This window comes from Babylonia areolata, chromosome 3 (assembly GCF_041734735.1).
Source record: "Babylonia areolata isolate BAREFJ2019XMU chromosome 3, ASM4173473v1, whole genome shotgun sequence".
NCBI classification, from domain to species: Eukaryota; Metazoa; Mollusca; class Gastropoda; order Neogastropoda; family Buccinidae; genus Babylonia; species Babylonia areolata.
Window position 1 is genome coordinate 55,171,070 of NC_134878.1, and position 19,706 is coordinate 55,190,775.

Consider the following 19,706-nt stretch of genomic DNA (forward strand, 5'->3'; position numbering starts at 1 on the left):
GTCTGCACTCTTTGGAATTCTAGTTTTCCTCAGACGTAATGTTGTTGTTGTTTTTTAAGAGAGTGAAAAATCAGTCACAGAATTATTATTCTTATTGGTATGCAGTTGGTTCAATGCATTTATATGTGATTTTTTTTTTTTCTGAGTGCCTCAGTGCTCTACCGTGAGTAAGTGAAACTGTAAATAAATTAATGGAATCAAAGTATGTTGCTAAAAACCTTTGTCGATAACTGAAGTAAATGGAATCAAACTATGTTGCTAAAAGCCTCTGTCGATAACCGAAGTGAATGGAATCAAAGTATGTTGCTAAAAGCTTCTGTTTATAACTGAAGTGAACTGAATCAAAAAAGAAAGAAAAAAAAGAGGAAAAGAAAGGCATTGTGTTACCTTTCAAGGGATAAGAATGCGCATAACTAAGTGAACATTGTTAATCCTGTAAAACTGGAAACCGATGTACAGAGCACTGGCATGACATGAAGAGCACAAACGATAAACAGACTTTCTGAATCCATCAGTATGAAATGGCACCAACACCAGCTCAAAACATCATTTCGGTCCATGGAGCGATTTGTGCCATGTCGGATGTGTTTCGTCCACAATATGGAGTAGTCTTGACCCAAAGTACTGTATTTGCTGTATGCTGTTTTTGCACGAGACTCTGACAAGTTGCCGCTGTTCAAGATAAACCTGTAGTTGAAGCATCGGTAGAATCGGTCAGTCGAAAGTATTTCTGGAACTTGACCATGTCAAACATAAACTGTGGACCAGGTGATAAGTACCATGTCTTTAGTGCTCTTTTGATACTTTGCCTCTGTGTCACCAGCTGCAGGGAGACATCATGTCGCTGCAAGAAGACCTGAAGGCTGCCGAGGAGGAGACACAGGCCAACAGAGAGATCATCAAGCTGTTGCAGAAAGAGCTGGACATCATGCGAGTCAACATGGACACTAGGTGAATTCAGTGAGGAGTCTTCTTCTTCTTCTTCTGCGTTCACTCGTGTGCTGCAACTCCCACGTTCACTCGTATATACACGAGTGGGCTTTTACTTGTATGACCGTTTTTACCCCGCCATGTAGGCAGCCATACTCCGTTTTCGGGGGTGTTCATGCTGGGTATATTCTTGTTTCCATAACCCACCGAACGCTGACATGGATTACAGGATCTTTAACGTGTGTATTTGATCTTCTGCTTGCGTACACACATGAAGGGGGTTCAGGCACTAGCAGGTCTGCACATATGTTGACCTGGGAGATCGTAAAAATCTCCACCCTTTACCCACCAGGCGCCGTCACCGAGGTTCGAACCCCAGACCCATAGATTGAAAGTCCAACGTTTTAACTACTAGGCTATAGCGCCCGTCAGTGAGGAGTCAAGTTGAGGAGGTTTCACCCATCCTTTTGTGTGTACTGTGTTTCACTAAACATAGGCATTGCATTGAAGAGCTGTGTGTGTCATGTTCATTTCTGAAGAATGGTTTGGTTTTTTTCCGTCGCAAGAATGCCAATCCTTTGTACTGTGTTTCACAAAACATTGGCTTTGCATGGAAGAGCTGTGTAGGGCATGTGTCATGATCATAGCTGAAGGATGGGGTTTTTTTTTCCATCACAAGAATGCCCATCCTTTTGCAAAATGTATGCATTGCATTGAAGAGCTGTGTGTGGCATGTGTCATGTTCGTTTCTGAAGAATGTGTTTTTTTCTGCACAAGAATGACAAAAGAATATTGTGGATGTTGCGCGTCACATTGTGGTTGACTCGAGCGTCTTCATTCAGTTTTTGAAGAGAGCGCTGAAAATTTTCATGCAGTGTTCCCAGATAGTGAGGTAATGCCAAGGTATTTTAGTGTGTGGACAGCAAAGCCCAGCACTGTTTGGCATTGCACTACACTTGATAATATTAATGATAATTGGAATTTATGTAGCGCTAAATCTTGTGCAGAAACAAATCAAAGCGCTTTCACACCAGTCAGTCACACGCATGCATAACTCTAAACTGGGGAAAAACTGAAAATGAGGAAGAGGCATGGGAGGGAAGCTACCTTGGGAAGAGGTGGCTCTTAAGGCCAGACTTGAAAGAGCTGAGTGCACAGACCTGACACTGCAAAGGAGGGAGCTCATTTGCTTCTGGAAATGCAGGTCAGTGGGGGAGAGGTGTGTGTGTGTGTGTGTGGAGGGGGGAGGTTGGGGGGGGGGGTGGGCAGTGACACATACTGCCCCCTTTGCATGTCTTAACACTGGTTTTTGTACCAGCTGTGGTTCGGGGATGTATGTAATGCTTAAACTGCTGAAAAATATTGAAATTATTGAAATTAAGCATGCTGTCTCCTGTAATTATAAAGTAGACCTGTTCATGTACAATATTCTCCCATACACTGTGTCTGTGTCTGTGTGCATTAAAAAAAAAAAATTCCCAGGAAAGATTCAGGAAAAAAAAGCAACAGAAAGACAAATCCAACAAGATTTTAGGCATATTTGTGCATGTGTTTCTTCCATTTAGGATAGAAAAAAATTTCAATGCAAGGAAAAGACATTTTCCAGCATGGTAGATATCTTTATCAACTTCATTGTTGTTTTTATCCAGTATGTATTTGTTTGTTTGTATCAGGAAAGAAAGTGAAAGTGGTATTTTTATATATGTTTTTCTCCCATATGTATATGTATATATGGGTGGTGGTGGTGGTGGTGGTGTATTTTTTGTTTATTTCAGGAAAGAAATAGACGGTAAAACTTAAACTTATTCTTTTGTTCATACATTGTCCCCCTTGTCAACAGATAGTATTGTCAGTGGCAATAAAACAGTGCCCATCTGTGTCTACATATATATGTATGTATTACCTTCTCTGGGCATTTTCTCTCTTTCTTGGCAGAATCAATATGTGTGTGTGTGTGTGTGTGTGTGTGTGTGTGTGTGTGTGTATATGTATGTATATGTGTGTGTTTGTGTGTGTATGTGTGTGAGTGTGTGTGTGTGTGTGTGTGTGTATTTGTGTGTGTGTGTGTGTGTGTGTATGTGTGTGTAAGTGTGTGTATGAGTGTGTGTGTATGTGTGAGTGAGTGTGTGTGTGTGTGTATGTGCAAGTGCTTATGCATACGTGCCTGCACACATACGTGCATGTGGTCTGTATGTTTCAGGAAGGAGACGGAGGGCAGAAGTGAAGAGGAAAAGGACCGCATGCTGCAGCAGAGAGACAAGCACGTGGTGGAGCTGGAGCATAGCATGGCTGCCGTTCAGGAACAGAGGGCGCTGCTGGAGCAGCAGGCAAAGTAAGATGGTTAACGTTACGGCTACTGTGACGGACGAACCCGGGTGTGGCTGTGTATGGGGGAATCTAAATGAGCGGCGTGGGAGTAATGCCACTGAAATGGTGCAGATGATGGGGCAGCAAAAAAAAAAAAAACAAAAAAAAAACAAAACAAAAAAAACAACAACAAAAAAAAACAACCCAACCCATTACTGCTACTGCTGCTACCACTCCTACCACTACAACCATGACATCTACCACTACTGTGATGACGACTACAATGATGACGACATCTACTACAACTAATACGACGACATCTGCTATGTTGATGACGATGACGATGACGATGACCTAACATGGGTGACTTTAGTCGAATAGACAAGTTTACCACCATAGGCAACTTTAGTCAACATAGAGGGGCTATGTTGAATGGACTGTTGTTGTTGTTGTTCTTCTTCTGCGTTCCCTCGTATGCACACGAGTGGGCTTTTATGTGTATGACCGTTTTTACCCCGCCATATAGGCAGCCATACTCCGTTTTCGGGGGTGTGCATGCTGGGTATGTTCTTGTTTCCATAACCCACCCAACGCTGACATGGATTACAGGATCTTTAACGTGCGTATTTGATCTTCTGTTTGCATATACACACGAAGGGGGTTCAGGCACTAGCAGGTCTGCACATATGTTGACCTGGGAGATCATAAAAATCTCCACCCTTTACCCACCAGGCGCCGTCACCGTGATTCAAACCCGGGACCCTCAGATTGACAGTCCAACGCTTTAACCACTCGGCTATTGCGCCCATCGGACTGTTGTTCACATTGTAACAAAGCTTGACAGCTGCGGTCAACTTTTTCCCGCACGACAGAACAAATGGGCGAACCCTTCACCCCTTTGACCAAGTTTGAAGTGAACAAGTCCCAGTGCTGTATGCAACAGACTGAATCAGGTTGTGCCTGAGAGCGTCGAGTCTAAAAAATATTTGGGTTTGGTGCTGCATCTAGATGTTGGCATAGGTTGTTTGAAACGGTTCTTTTGGGTGGGGGGGTGGGTGGGGGTGGGGGGGGAGTTTGCTGGGGAGTGTTTTTCCAACACAGAAACTTGGGCGGTGAAAAGAGTTAAACAAACACACACACACACAAAATTCCTCTTTCCTGGGGTTGGCAGGGTCAGCGAGAGTACCCAGAAGTCCCTGCAGGACGAGGTGGCCATGCTGCAGGAGATGCTGATGGCCAGGGACGAGGCCGTCGTCCAATTGACGCGTCAGATCTCCGAGCTGGAGACCAGCACAGGAGACGTGTCGCCGTCATCGTCACTGACAGCTGCTGTGCAGCAGTCTGCGATGTATATGACCGACACCAGGGAGCTGCAGGCACTGAAGGTTATTGTGGGAGTGGGTCATGTTTGGGGTTTTGTTTTTTTTTTTGTATCTGTCAACACTGGCGCACATGCTCACACTGGTAGACACACACACACCCACACACAGCTCACACACACACACACAGAGTTCACACACACACACACACACACACACACACACATACACACACACACACACACACACACACATACACACACACACACACACACACACACACACACACACACACACACACACACACACACAGAGCTCACACACTCATACACACACATACACACAGAGCTCACACACACACACATAACTCACACACTCGCACACTCTCTCTCTCTCTCTCTCTCTCTCTCACACACACACACAGCTCACACACACACACACACACACACACACACACACACAGAGTTCACACACTCTCTCTCACACACACACACACAGAGCTCACAAACACACTCACACACACACACACACACACACACACACACACACACTTACACACAGAGCGCACAAGATTTCAAGTTTCAAGTTTTAATTATCCTTTCACTCCTATTGGAATATGGAGGATTACTGCAAAATAAACTTTTCATACCCAAACAAGCATTTCCAAATACACAACAATGTCACATAAAAGTTGAGAAAACACAAATGTCTTTTAACTCCAAAAGTATAACTAGGCAACATTTGCAAATCTAATCATCTTACTTACAACTAAAATCACTTTTTTGCCTCCTTTGAGCATATTTAAATTAAAATCCTATTTTGGAGACAAATATTTTTTAGGAACATATCTATTTCGTAACTGATCATAATTGAGACATTCCATTATAAAATGAAACTCATCACCAATCACAGACATGTTACAAACCTTACAAAGCCGTAACTCTCGTGCTATGCCTTTGTGTCTCCCTGTTTCTATTTCCAGCTTATGATTACTACTTCGAAATCTGAAGAAGCTGATAATGTAATTATCAGGCATTTGACTTACACACACACACACACACACACACACAGACACACACACACAGAGTTCACACACTCTCTCTCTCACACACACACAGAGAGCTCACAAACACACACACACACACACACACGCAAACACACACACACACACACACATGGTGGGTGCTATGAAGAGAGGGGGACTGATAAGTATATCAGAATCAGAGAGAACATTTTCCATCAAACGCCAGTATCACGTTTTCTGTTCATCAGACTACTGTTTTCCATCAAACACCAGTATCACATTTTCTGTTCATCAGACTACTGTTTTCCATCAAACACCAGTATCACGTTTTCTGTTCCTTAGACTACTGTTTTCCATCAAACACCAGTATCACATTTTCTGTTCATCAGACTACTGTTTTCCATCAAACACCAGTATCACGTTTTCTGTTCCTTAGACTACTGTTTTCCGTCAAATGCCAGTATCACATTTTCTGTTCATCAGACTACTGTTTTCCATCAAACGCCAGTATCACATTTTCTGTTCATCAGACTACTGTTTTCCATCAAACGCCAGTATCACATTTTCTGTTCATCAGACTACTGTTTTCCATCAAACGCCAGTATCACATTTTCTGTTCATCAGACTACTGTTTTCCATCAAACACCAGTATCACATTTTCTGTTCATCAGACTACTGTTTTCCATCAAACACCAGTATCACGTTTTCTGTTCATCAGACTACTGTTTTCCATCAAACACCAGTATCACATTTTCTGTTCATCAGACTACTGTTTTCCATCAAACACCAGTATCACATTTTCTGTTCATCAGACTACTGTTTTCCATCAAACACCAGTATCACGTTTTCTGTTCATCAGACTACTGTTTTCCATCAAACACCAGTATCACGTTTTCTGTTCATCAGACTACTGTTTTCCATCAAACACCAGTATCACGTTTTCTGTTCATCAGACTACTGTTATGTGTTTGTGTTTCTCTTCCGAACAAATATAGATAATTATTATCATTATGATTACGATTATTATCATCATCATCATCATCATCATGATTATTATCATTATTGCTACAGGACTCTGTGAAGGCCTATCAGCTGCAGAACAATTTTCTCACCAAAGAGATCATGGAACTGAATGAGCTGAGGGAGATGGATGAAAAACGAGAAAAGGAGCTGCTTGTGTGAGTTTGCCACAGAAATTCTCGTTGCAGTCGAACTCATGATGATGCCAGCTTGCACACACACACAGACACTCACACAGACACACACACAGACACATGCACACACACACACACACACAAGCATGCATGTGCACACGTATGCACACACACACACACACACAGACACAGTTATGTAGGTACTGTTCCATGTTTTGAATTTTGGAACCAGGCATACTTGTTACCTATACCTTCAATAAAGAAAACGCACGCGCGCGCACACACACACACACACACACACACATGAACATGCACACACATATGCACATACACATACACACACTCTGTCTCTCTCTCTCTTTTGCACGCTCACACACACACTTATTACCACCAAGAAATTCCGAGATACCCTTACACGATTCCGACTTAGAGCGTGCGGATTGAGGAGCCATAAGGTACGGTGTCTAACTGAGGCTGAGGCAAACAGCACTTGCCCAATGTGCGGCTCCGAAAAAGAAGACGAAATTCACGTTTTATCCCACTGTCCTGCATATGCACACATCCGAAGCAGATATCCATTCAACATAGAATCAAGTCCCGTTGATGACTTGACCCGCATGCAACACGTGCTAAAAAACGAGAACGAACTGATGGTAACAGCTATGTCAAAATTTCTTACCGTAGCACTTAACTGTAGGCAGAAAGCACTAGAAAATGGACAGACAGTATAAAGAATCAAGTAAAAGGTACGTAATTATATACAGATGACCCCTAATGCTAATGAATAAACGGATTCACTAATTATTATATAAGCAAATGAATTATGACCGTGGATGGTCCACATGTTGTTTGCTCTTTTGTTGTTCTTTTTCCCTACCCTTTTCTCGTGTACAGTTGTTGCGGTGTGTGTTTCATGGTATTTGCTTAATTAGTTGTTGTTATTTTTTGTAATCCCCCCTTGTCAAAATGGCTGTAAATGCTTTTGACAATAAATCATCAATCAATCGCTCACACACACACACTGTCTCTTTCTCTCTCTCTCTTTCCCTCTCTCTCTTTCTCACACACAAGCAAAAAACAAGTAAGCTTGCATGTATGACAGAACTGATGGTTCACTCAGCGATACATACCTCTCCTATGCATTGAACACCTGCATATGACATTTTGTGTTTAGGTACTTTTCTTCACACTTGACAGACAGCTGTCTTGTTTTGTCTGTTGCAAGTGGTAATGAGTTTGATGCTGAATATTCTGTTACAGCAAGTATGCCAACCTGGATGCCACATACTGCAAGACAAGAAGCCAATACCTGTTTCTCCTGAATGAAAAGCAAGAGCCAGTGAGGGGTGAGTGTTGCACGTGTGTGTGTGTGTGTGTGGGTGTGTGTGTGTGTGTGCGAGTGAGTGAGTGAGTGAGTGAGAGGTGGTGGTGTGTGTGTGTGTGGTGTGTTTGTGTGTGTGTGAGAGAGTGTGTGAGTGTGTGATGCACACAGAGGAAGATGACTGTTGTCAATGTGTGATGCACACAGAGGAAGATGACTGTCAGTGTGTGATGCACACAGAGGAAGATGACTGTCAATGTGTGATGCACACAGAGGAAGATGACTGTCAATGTGTGATGCACACAGAGGAAGATGACTGTCAATGTGTGATGCACACAGAGGAAGATGACTGTAGTCAATATGTGATGCACACAGAGGAAGATGACTGTTGTCAATGTGTGATGCACACAGGGGAAGATGACTGTTGTCAATGTGTGATGCACACAGGGGAAGATGACTGTTGCCAATGTGTGATGCACACATAGGAAGATGACTGTCAATGTGTGATGCACACATAGGAAGATGACTGTCAATGTGTGATGCACACAGGGGAAGATGACTGTAGTCAATGTGTGATGCACACAGGGGAAGATGACTCAGTGTGTGATGCACACAGGGGAAGATGACTGTCAGTGTGTGATGCACACAGGGGAAGATGACTGTCAATGTGTGATGCACACAGGGGAAGATGACTCAGTGTGTGATGCACACAGGGGAAGATGACTGTCAGTGTGTGATGCACACAGAGGAAGATGACTGTCAATGTGTGATGCACACATAGGAAGATGACTGTCAATGTGTGATGCACACAGGGGAAGATGACTGTAGTCAATGTGTGATGCACACAGGGGAAGATGACTCAGTGTGTGATGCACACAGGGGAAGATGACTGTCAGTGTGTGATGCACACAGGGGAAGATGACTGTCAATGTGTGATGCACACAGGGGAAGATGACTGTCAGTGTGTGATGCACACAGGGGAAGATGACTAGTCAGTGTGTGATGCACACAGGGGAAGATGACTGTAGTCAGTGTGTGATGCACACAGGGGAAGATGACTAGTCAGTGTGTGATGCACACAGGGGAAGATGACTAGTCAGTGTGTGATGCACACAGGGGAAGATGACTAGTCAATGTGTGATGCACACAGGGGAAGATGACTATTGTCAATGTGTGATGCACACAGGGGAAGATGACTGTTATCAGTGTGTGATGCACACATGGGAAGATGACTGTTATCAATGTGTGATGCACACAGGGGAAGATGACTGTCAATGTGTGATGCACACAGGGGAAGATGACTGTCAATGTGTGATGCACACAGAGGAAGATGACTGTCAATGTGTGATGCACACAGAGGAAGATGACTGTAGTCAATATGTGATGCACACAGAGGAAGATGACTGTTGTCAATGTGTGATGCACACAGGGGAAGATGACTGTTGTCAATGTGTGATGCACACAGGGGAAGATGACTGTTGCCAATGTGTGATGCACACATAGGAAGATGACTGTCAATGTGTGATGCACACAGGGGAAGATGACTGGCAGTGTGTGATGCACACAGGGGAAGATGACTGTTATCAATGTGTGATGCACACAGGGGAAGATGACTGTAGTCAGTGTGTGATGCACACAGGGGAAGATGACTGTCAGTGTGTGATGCACACAGGGGAAGATGACTGTCAATGTGTGATGCACACAGGGGAAAATGACTGCTGTCAATGTGTGATGCAAACAGAGGAAGATGACTGTCAATGTGTGATGCACACAGGGGAAGATGACTGTTGTCAATGTGTGATGCACACAGGGGAAGATGACTGTTGTCAATGTGTGATGCACACAGGGGAAGTTGACTGTTGTCAATGTGTGATGCAAACAGAGGAAGATGACTGTCAATGTGTGATGCACACAGGGGAAGATGACTGTTGTCAATGTGTGATGCACACAGGGGAAGATGACTGTTGTCAATGTGTGATGCACACAGAGGAAGATGACTGTCAATGTTTGATGCACACAGGGGAAGATGACTGTCAATGTGTGATGCACACAGGGGAAGATGACTGTCAGTGTGTGATGCACACAGGGGAAGATAACTGTCAATGTGTGATGCACACAGGGGAAGATAACTGTCAATGTGTGATGCACACAGGGGAAAATGACTGTAGCCAGTGTGTGATGCAAACAGGGGAAGATGACTGTCAGTGTGTGATGCACACAGAGGAAGATGACTGTCAGTGTGTGATGCACACAGGGGGAGAGGAGGCCCAGACGCAGGAAGCGGTGTCACAGCTGCTGAAGGAAGCACTGGAGACAGAGTCCGACGCCAGCGCTATGGCAGAGGAGTATGACGAGACCCGCTACCCCTTCCTGTCTACACACAGGTCAGTTCCCTCTCCCCTCTGGACATGAACTATGGATGCCTGAACAGTTTGGGGTGGGGGCTGGGAGGTTAGCAGATGTGAAATGAAAAGGCCATTGAGTTGTTGGGAGGCATGGGGGTAGCTGGCTAGTGGGTGGGAGAATGTGGGGCAGGGGGTGGGGATTGTTGTTCATGTAAATGTCGAATAGCACGGATGAACGCATGTGGCATTCCTACTGAGATGAGTGAAACTGAAAGAGATCTTGAAGTTTGGTTTTTGATGAACAGAGTTTTTTGTTGTAATGTTTGTGGTGAGAAAATTATCAAGAAGAGCAAAGAAATGAAAAACAAATAAATTGTGATTTTTTTTTGATTTTTTGTTGTTGTAAGGTCAGTTTGGCGGTTATTATTCAAGTGGTGGAGAGAACAGGATTGAATGAGAGAAATCAACATTAGTGTAGAGTTAATAATGCATGGGTCTGCCATTCAGAGTGAATTACTGGGTTTGCCTTAATTGATGCCTGCTTGTATCACTGATTTCAGCATGGGATATGACCGCTACGGGTTCCTCATAAGTTCCGGTGAAGAAGAATCAGATGACGTTTTGGTCACCAGAGCCAATCTGTTCCAGCTACAGTCAGATGAGATCAACAGTTGCATCAAGGTAGCAATTATTTCTGGTCATAGTACTGTTAAAAAAAAAAAACCCAGCACAAGCTGATTTATCTTCGAACATTTCTTCTATGGTTGTTGTTTATATTTGTCAAACGCAGTGTACGTAACCTATTCAGAACCTGAGAATTTTATATAAAAACAAGAGAGGCAAGGCCTTCAAGACTCACTTGTGATACACTGAAAAAAAAAATCCAAGCTTTTTATGTATTGTGTATAATTTCAAAATGTAATGTTTAAGATGAGAAAGATCAGTTTAAAGCAAATTAAGTCCCCTTGCATAATTACGGAGTAAATTCCCTTCTTTACTATCTGCACCAAAACGTTTCCAAAATAACTAAAACTTCCATGCTTAGCAAAAGAAGTTCCTGTTTGAACAAAAAATGATAATAATGACTGCTCTTGTTGTTGGGTCAGAATATCAGATCAAAGTGCCAAGTTTAGAGAATACAAAAAATATAAATATAACAGTAAATGCAGTTTGCATATAATTAGGCTTCATTTTTTATTTTTTTGTGCCCATCCCAGAGGTGCAATATTGTTTTAAACAAGATGACTGGAAAGAACTGATTTTTTCCTATTTTTATGCCAAATTTGGTGTCAGCTGACAAAGTATTTGCAGAGAAAATATCAATGTTAAAGTTTACCACGGACACACACACACACACACACACACACAACCGAACACCGGGTTAAAACATAGACTCACTTTGTTTACACAAGTGAGTCAAAAACGTGCTCTCCCCTTGCCAGGGAACTGTGAGGATTCAGGAGTAATAAATGCACACAATTCTGGCCCCCCAAGAAAGAAAGGGAAAAAAAAAGAAAAGATACTGAAAGAAACATGTCTTTTTATTTTTGATAGCCATCTGCAATCACAGTCACAGCAACCGAAAACAGTTCTTCAAATAAGAAATGCTTCATTGATTTCATGACATAATTAGTTGCATTTATTGATTTGCACTCCTCTTCTTATCGATAGCGTTGTTGCAGAATCTGATAGGTGTTGTTGGACTTCAGATCCAGTGTTGACCAGTGATCAGGATTCGAGGCTTTATTTTGTCATGGTGTTGTGTCCTTGGGAAAAGCATTTTCCTCTGACTTTCCTTACTCCACCTATGTGTGAACGGGTACCTGACTTCATCTGGGGAATGAGGATTGGGCCCTACCTTCCTGGGCAGAGCTCTACTGACTCAGTGGAATGAAATCACTGCCTTGATGACTATAAATGCCTTATGTGGAGTGGTAGCCTAGAAGTAGCGCGTCCGCCTAGGAAGCGAGAGAATCTGAGCGCACTGGTTTGAATCATGGCATGGTCGCCAGTATTTTCTCCCCCTCCACTAGACCTTGAGTTGTGGTCTGGACGCTAGTCATTTGGATGAGACAATAAACCAAGGTTGCGTGTGCAGCATGCACTTAGCGCACGTAAAAGAACCCCACGGCAACAAAAGGGTTGTCCCTGGCAAAATTCTGTAGAAAAATCTACTTCTAAAGGAAAACAAAAAAAAAACTGCAGGCAGGAAAAATACTAAAAAAAATATGTGTGCTCTTAGTGTAGTGACACGCTGTCCTTGGGGAGAGCAGCCCGAATTTCACTCAGAAAAATCTGTTGTGACAAAAATTAGTAATACAATACAATGCAATACAGTGAAGGCTGTGACAGAAATTAGTAATACAATACAATGCAGTACAGTGAAAGGCTAAGAGACTTTTAACCCTAACCTTTTTACAAAAAATTTTTTTACAGGATGCAGATGAAATGACATCGAAGCATGTCAAGTGGGAGAACTTCATGGTTGGACAGTCACAGTCAGGCAAACCATTGATGCGATCCCCTGAACTCAAGACTCTCATCAGAATGGGAATCCCTCACGAGTACAAGGAACATATATGGAGAGGGTGAGAAGCTGCTGAAGACTTTCCGGAGGAAGCTAAGGAGTGAATTTTGCATCACAAAATTAATGTTATACACTCTGCTGTGAATGGTACTTGACTTCAGTTGCTGAAGGTTCTTCTTCTTCTTCTTCTTCTTCGTTTGTGGGTTGAAACTCCCATGTTCACTTGAAGTATATGCATGAGTGCGCTTTTACATGTATGACCGTTTTTACCCAGCCATGTAGGCAGCCATACTCCGTTTTCGGGCATGTGCATGGTGGGTATGTTCTTCTTTCCATAACCCACTGGATTACAGGATCTTTAACGTGCATATTTTATCTTCTGCTTGCGGTATACACACGAAGGGGATTCAGGTACTAGCGGGTCTGCACATTTTGTTGACTTGGGAGATTGGAAAAATCTCCACCCTTTACCCACCAGGCACCATCACCGAGATTTGAATCTGGGACCCTCAGATTGAAAATCCAACGCTTTAACCACTGGGTTATTGCGCCCATCACAGAAGATCAAAACGGCAGAAGAAGATGATAGGGTCCTGCTTGTACACTGAACTCTGGAGACAGTGGATGTATGAATTCACTCCCCTGATCGCCTTAAAAAGGCTATGAGACCTTTCATTTTTCACTCTGCCTAGGATTACTTGTATGACAGGCAGTGTAAAAATGTACATCGCTGTTTGTTAACTACTTGTATGACGGAAAGTGTAAAAATGTATATATGACAGGCAGTGTAAAAATGTTCAGTTCTGTTCGTTAAGTACTTTTATGGCAGGAAGTGTGAAAATGTGCATTGCTGTTTGTTAACTACTTGTATGACATCGCTGTTTGTTAACGACTTGTATGACAGGCAGTGTAAAAATGTACAGTTATGTTCGTTAACTACTTGTTTGACAGGCAGTGTAAAAATATGCATCGCTGTTTGTTAACTACTTGTGTGACAGGCAGTGTAAAAATATACAGTTATGTTCGTTAGCTACTTGTATGACAGGCAGTGTAAAAATGTAAAGTTCTGTTCATTAACCTCTTGACTGCGCTGTTGACGTACGGCGTACGTCATGAAATGTCGCTCAGCAATGCTGTATTGACGTGCGCCGTACATCATGTTACAACGTTCTATGTTTCGAGTTACGCATTGCAGAAAATACAGTCTGTTAACCATTAAATTAGCTCCCCTGAGAGCTCTTTATCTCCTGAGTTCCATAAGCTAAAATTATTCATTGGATTGTCATATTTATGGCGAAAGTTTTGCAAGTTTGTACGAAGCTCAAGTTGTGTTTGCAAAGCCATGGCTGAACGTAGACAAACCCCAAAACTTGCACTTGTATTGAAAGAATTCTTTCGCGATGCAAACAGTAGAGATGAAGATTGTGGACTGAATGAGACAGAACTGCGTGAAGTTGATGCCTAAGACGCTGATTTTGACAGTGGAGGGGGGTGGGAGGTTGGAGTTGTTTGACGAAACTGAAGACAGACAAGCTCAGCTGATTCAAGATGCAGGTGGGTGTTTTCGAGGTTTGTCAGTTTATTATTTGCTTTCCGTTTGTTGTAACAATGAATATGACTGCATTGTGTGTGTTTTGAATGTGTTATCTGTGGTAAGTGGCTTCGTCAGTCACTGATCAGTGTGTGTGAGTGAGAGAGAGTCAGTCACGTGGGTACTGTGTCTGACCATCACAGCCCAGGGGGGCGTGGCTTGCTGGCTGGCTCATTGTTGATGACAGCGTGTGTCGCTCGCCTGCAGCTTTCTGTGTGTTCGTTCCTGAGTGTGTATTGGTTTGTTGTTGTTGTTGTTATTGTTGTTGTTGTGTGTGTGAGTGAGTGAGAGAGAGAGAGAGAGAGAGAGAGAGGGGGGGGGGGGGGGAAGAGATGATGTTTATAAAACTGAAATCAGAGAATGATATACAGAACTGTATGCCTAAATTACTTTGTAAATGCAACACTTGTAGAAGTGTGTGTGTGTGTGTGTGTGTGTGTGTGTGTGTGTGTGTGTTGTCATTTTGTTTTGTATGAGAGAGAGAGAATGAAGGGGGTGTGGCATACCATAAACCAGTTTCAGTGTGTGTGTGTTTTGGGGGTTTGGGGTGGGGGTGGGGTAGGTATGTGTGTGTTTGTATTTCAGCTTCTGAAAACAATCAGAAATAAAATGGTACCATTTCATGATCTTTTTATATGTAAAAAACAAAAAAACCCAAACCCAACAGACTTAGTCTTTTATGCAATTTGTTTCAGGTATGCAGCATGCTGATGATCATGATGTTCATCCTGGACTATCTGGAGTTGACAGCTTGCCACAAACCTACAACTGAAGACCAGCAGCAGCAAGACCAAAAGGCAGTAAACAAGCCTCCAGCAATTCTGGATTACAACAAAAACATGGGTGCCATGGACCATCCTGACCAACAGCTGCAGCCCTACGATGTCACAAGGAAAACCCTGAAGTGGTACAAATAGCTGTGTGTGCATTTTCTACAAGTTGCCATGCTGAATGCACACATCCTCTACAAAAAAGCAGGCAACAGCAGTACACTCCTGGACTTCAGAAGGATGTAATTAGTGCCATGATTTTTGGTGACCAAGACACTGCTAAAGATGACCACGCTGTTTGTCTTGTGTGGATGACACTTCATCCCACCTACCCCACAGAAGGCCTGGCCACAAAGGAGGTGCAGTCTGCTGGAAGAAAGGACAAAGAAAGGATGTGGGGTTCTACTGCCCAGACTGCCCCAGCAAACCAGCACTGTGTCTTGAAGACTGTTTCTGCAAGTACCACACACAGCGTTTTTACTGGCGGTAGATCCTGGGTGAGTACACCCTTTTCATTCTTTGTGTGGACTGTGTTGGAGTCTTATGCACCTGGACACTGTTGCTCAGCCTTGACAGTGTGTGTGGTTGATCACAACAGTCACAAGAAAGACAGGTTGACAACCTGGTTGATATTGTAGCACCTACATGATGGAATGACAGTCCCAATTTTTTTATTAATGCATTTGATGGAATTTTTCTGTCAGATTGACTCATTATTTGAACATGTGAGTATCAAAAACAAAATCTTGGTTCATTTTCCTTTCATTTGATATATACTTTTATGCACTTATCTTCAGTACTTTTTGAAATATAAGCAAATTAAAATCATTGGCGTGTTTTTCTTGTTTTTCTGAAAATTTTCTCAGCATAGGCCATAGCAAAACGTACTAGCAGTGAAGGGGTTAACTACTTGTTTGACAGGCAGTATAAAAATGTGCATCACTGTTTGTTAACTACTTGTATGGCAGGCAGTGTGAAAATGTACATCGCTGTTTGTTAACTGCTCGTATGACAGGCAGTGTAAAAATGTACATCGCTGTTTGTTAACTGCTCGTATGACAGGCAGTGTAAAAATGTACAGTTCTGTTCGTTAACTACTTGTTTGACAGGCAGTATAAAAATGTGCATCACTGTTTGTTAACTGCTCGTATGACAGGCAGTGTAAAAATGTACAGTTCTGTTCGTTAACTACTTATGTGACAGGCAGTGTAAAAATGTGCATCGCTGTTTGTTAACAGTGGTATTTTTGTTTCCAGTGTTGTGCTTCTTTTCTCTCTCTCCCTCTCTCTCTCTCTCTCTCTCTTTCTGTCCAGTCTTTGGTTCTGAATATTAGCGGCAATTGTTATTTTTGTTTATTACTGAAGGAGTTGTCAACATAATTTTCTGTCGGCTCATTTGGGGTAAATCACAGGGAGAAAAGGAGGTCAGGAAGGTTTTTATTAAGAACAAATTTTATTTGGTGAGTCTGCCCCCCAAAGTGTCAGTTTATTTCTGTACTTTTGTTTTTGTTTTTGTTTTTTTTTGTCTGGACAGATGCATCAATTTTTATGTGGCACAAACACGCGACAAGCTTGGACCTCTGTACTACAAGAAGGCTCTGGGTGAGAGAATAAAGAACAGCAAGTCCAATCCAGCTGCCAAGCAGGTAATTCAGTTCAGTTCAAAATACTTTATCTGCTTCAACCAAAAACAGAAAATTTTCTTCAGGCTCACTTAAAATGCCTGTCAGCAAAACCAAAGAGAAAAAAAACAACAACTGACACACCCTTCACTTATCACCATGCACACATCAATTATTATGTAAAAAGAAAAACATGTGGGTGGTAAGAAAATGAAACGTTAAAAAAAAAGTCATTTCAAAAAGATCATTCACACTACACACAGAGACACAGACAGACACTACACACACACACACACTTACACACTACACACACACACACACTTACACACTACACATTACACACTAAACACACATACACATACACACACGCACACACTAAACACACACACACTTACACACACACACACCACAAATACAAACAACACTACACTCAGACACATACACACACACACACACATACACAGTACATACACTACACACACATACACAGTACACACTACACACACACTACACTACACTACACTACACACACACTACACTACACCACACACACACACACACAAAACCTCAAGACGTATTTGTTCAGGAAGTGGATTTATTTGACATGATTTGATTTTATGTTTTGAAAAAAGCACCCAAACACTGTGTCCAATCAAACAAAAGAAACTACTCATATCATACCTAACGATGGCTGTGTTGCAGATTGAACTTGATCTGTTGCGAACCTTGCCCAACAATCGTCACTTTGATTCCATGGAGTCCGATGGAATTCCCAAGCTGCGTCGAGTCTTGTTATCCTACAGCGTGCACAATCCTTTGATCGGCTACTGCCAGGTTAGATTAGCTGTTGGTACTGTAGAGGTTCTATTGGTGTATAAGTATGCGTATATTTAAAAAAAACACAAAAACAACAACTTATTATAGGTACCTTTTTTTTTCTTTTTTTTTTTTTTTACGAATGTGTGATCTTTATTGAAAGATGTACAACAATTTAACGATTTAAATGAAACAAGATTATTTTAAAATGAGTTTTGAATATCAGCCGAGTTATGGCACATTGCAGCAGTGCGCAGCGCAGGTTTTGGATTCTTTTGCTGGTGGATGTACAGTATCAAAGCAAAACAAAACAAAAATGGTGACAGGGGGTGGGGGGGGGGGGAATACATGTCTGTTACTTGCATGTAAGCGTGTGCGCGCGCATGCGCACACACACATACACACACACACTTGTTTTCATCCTACCCTCACTACTCTGAATCCAGGATCATCATTAACTCTTTCCATACGAACGGTGAAAGAGACGACGTTAACAGTGTTTCACCCCAATTACCATCATCAAAATATTGCAAGCGGAAGGCTCTTATACTGAAGACGTGAATGTTGACAAAGAATACCACAATTCTGACGATGGAAGCTAAAGGTTGGATCATTCAGACACCCACTGGACATCCGAGGGGTCTGTGTAGAGGAGAAGAGAGGACTGGCCATACTGAGTGAGTCAAGGCTATTAAAGGTACTTATATAGCGCTAGTCTTTGGTCAAACATCAATCTCCTCAGTGCTTTACAAACACAGTCACTTTGCACGTCAGGCTGCCTGCCTGGGTAGAGCCGACTGACAGCTGCCTTTAGATGCTTATCATTTGTTTCCTGTGTCATTTAGTCATGCTTCAATCATGCACATACACATGCACATGCACATACGTATACACAAAGCATGCATGCACGCGCACACGCACACACACACACACACACACACACACACAGAAGTATGATAGAGTGGATTTTTCTTTTGAAAAAAACCTTCTTTCTTAAGAGGTAAAAAAACTAGTACATTAGCAATAAAGATGAAATACGAGAAAGATGAAGTAATGAAATTCTTGTACACAGGAATATTATGGTAAATCACAGACAGCTGGTGTATGCACTGCAGGTCTTCAGCTGTTGTAACTGTTGCTGTTACTTCATCTTCAGCCACTGTATTCACAGACAATGATGCTGATACCTTGGAACGTTTGATGGTGCTCATACGTTTGCATGCACACACAGATACATACATACATGCACACACACAGATGATTAGAATATAGATGCAAATATGCAAAAACACACACATGCATTTACATACGCATGTATGCACTGACGTGCGCGTGTGCGTGCACACACACACACACGCGCACTCACACACACACTCACACACTACACACACACACACTCACACACTACACACACACTACACACACACACACACACCCGTCCACACATGCGTGCATGTGCACACACACGTACACACACAGACACACACACACACACACATGCATGCGCACCCCCGCATCCCCTTTTCCCCTCTTCACACACAAGCACACACACACAAGCACAAACACACACACACACACACACACACACAAACACACACACACACACACACGCAGATGTCCGTCTAAAATCTCATTATGTGGATAGAAGTTAAACTGAAGAACGCACACACACACACACACAAGCACACACACACACACGCACACACAAACCAAACAAACACACACCCCACCCGCAAACGCTGACACACGTGCAGTGGATGTACCCACTGATGACGCATGACCTGTTTCAGGGATTGAACCGGCTGGCGGCCATCGCTCTGCTCTTCCTGAGTGAGGAGGAGTCGTTCTGGTGCCTGGAGGCCCTGATAGAGCACATCATGCCCAAGGACTACTACACCAAGACCCTGGCTGCCGCTCAGGCGGATCAGGTGTGTCCCTCTCTTCCTTTTGTAACCTGGTTTGACTTTACCACTGACTCATT

General features: G+C 42.8%; 1 protein-coding gene across 1 annotated transcript in view; it reads left to right on the forward strand.

Annotated features, from left to right (window-relative positions):
• Nucleotides 1-19,706, forward strand: part of LOC143280123 (TBC1 domain family member 2B-like) — a 66,044-nt gene that overhangs the window by 26,394 nt on the left and 19,944 nt on the right. Inside the window, exons 5-15 of the mRNA XM_076584680.1 lie at nt 824-951; nt 3,131-3,262; nt 4,409-4,622; nt 6,652-6,758; nt 7,995-8,080; nt 10,310-10,439; nt 10,961-11,081; nt 12,837-12,988; nt 16,822-16,933; nt 17,612-17,743; nt 19,516-19,653. Coding sequence (XP_076440795.1) covers nt 824-951; nt 3,131-3,262; nt 4,409-4,622; nt 6,652-6,758; nt 7,995-8,080; nt 10,310-10,439; nt 10,961-11,081; nt 12,837-12,988; nt 16,822-16,933; nt 17,612-17,743; nt 19,516-19,653 — 1,452 coding nt within the window. The remainder of the gene's footprint in view (nt 1-823; nt 952-3,130; nt 3,263-4,408; nt 4,623-6,651; nt 6,759-7,994; nt 8,081-10,309; nt 10,440-10,960; nt 11,082-12,836; nt 12,989-16,821; nt 16,934-17,611; nt 17,744-19,515; nt 19,654-19,706) is intronic.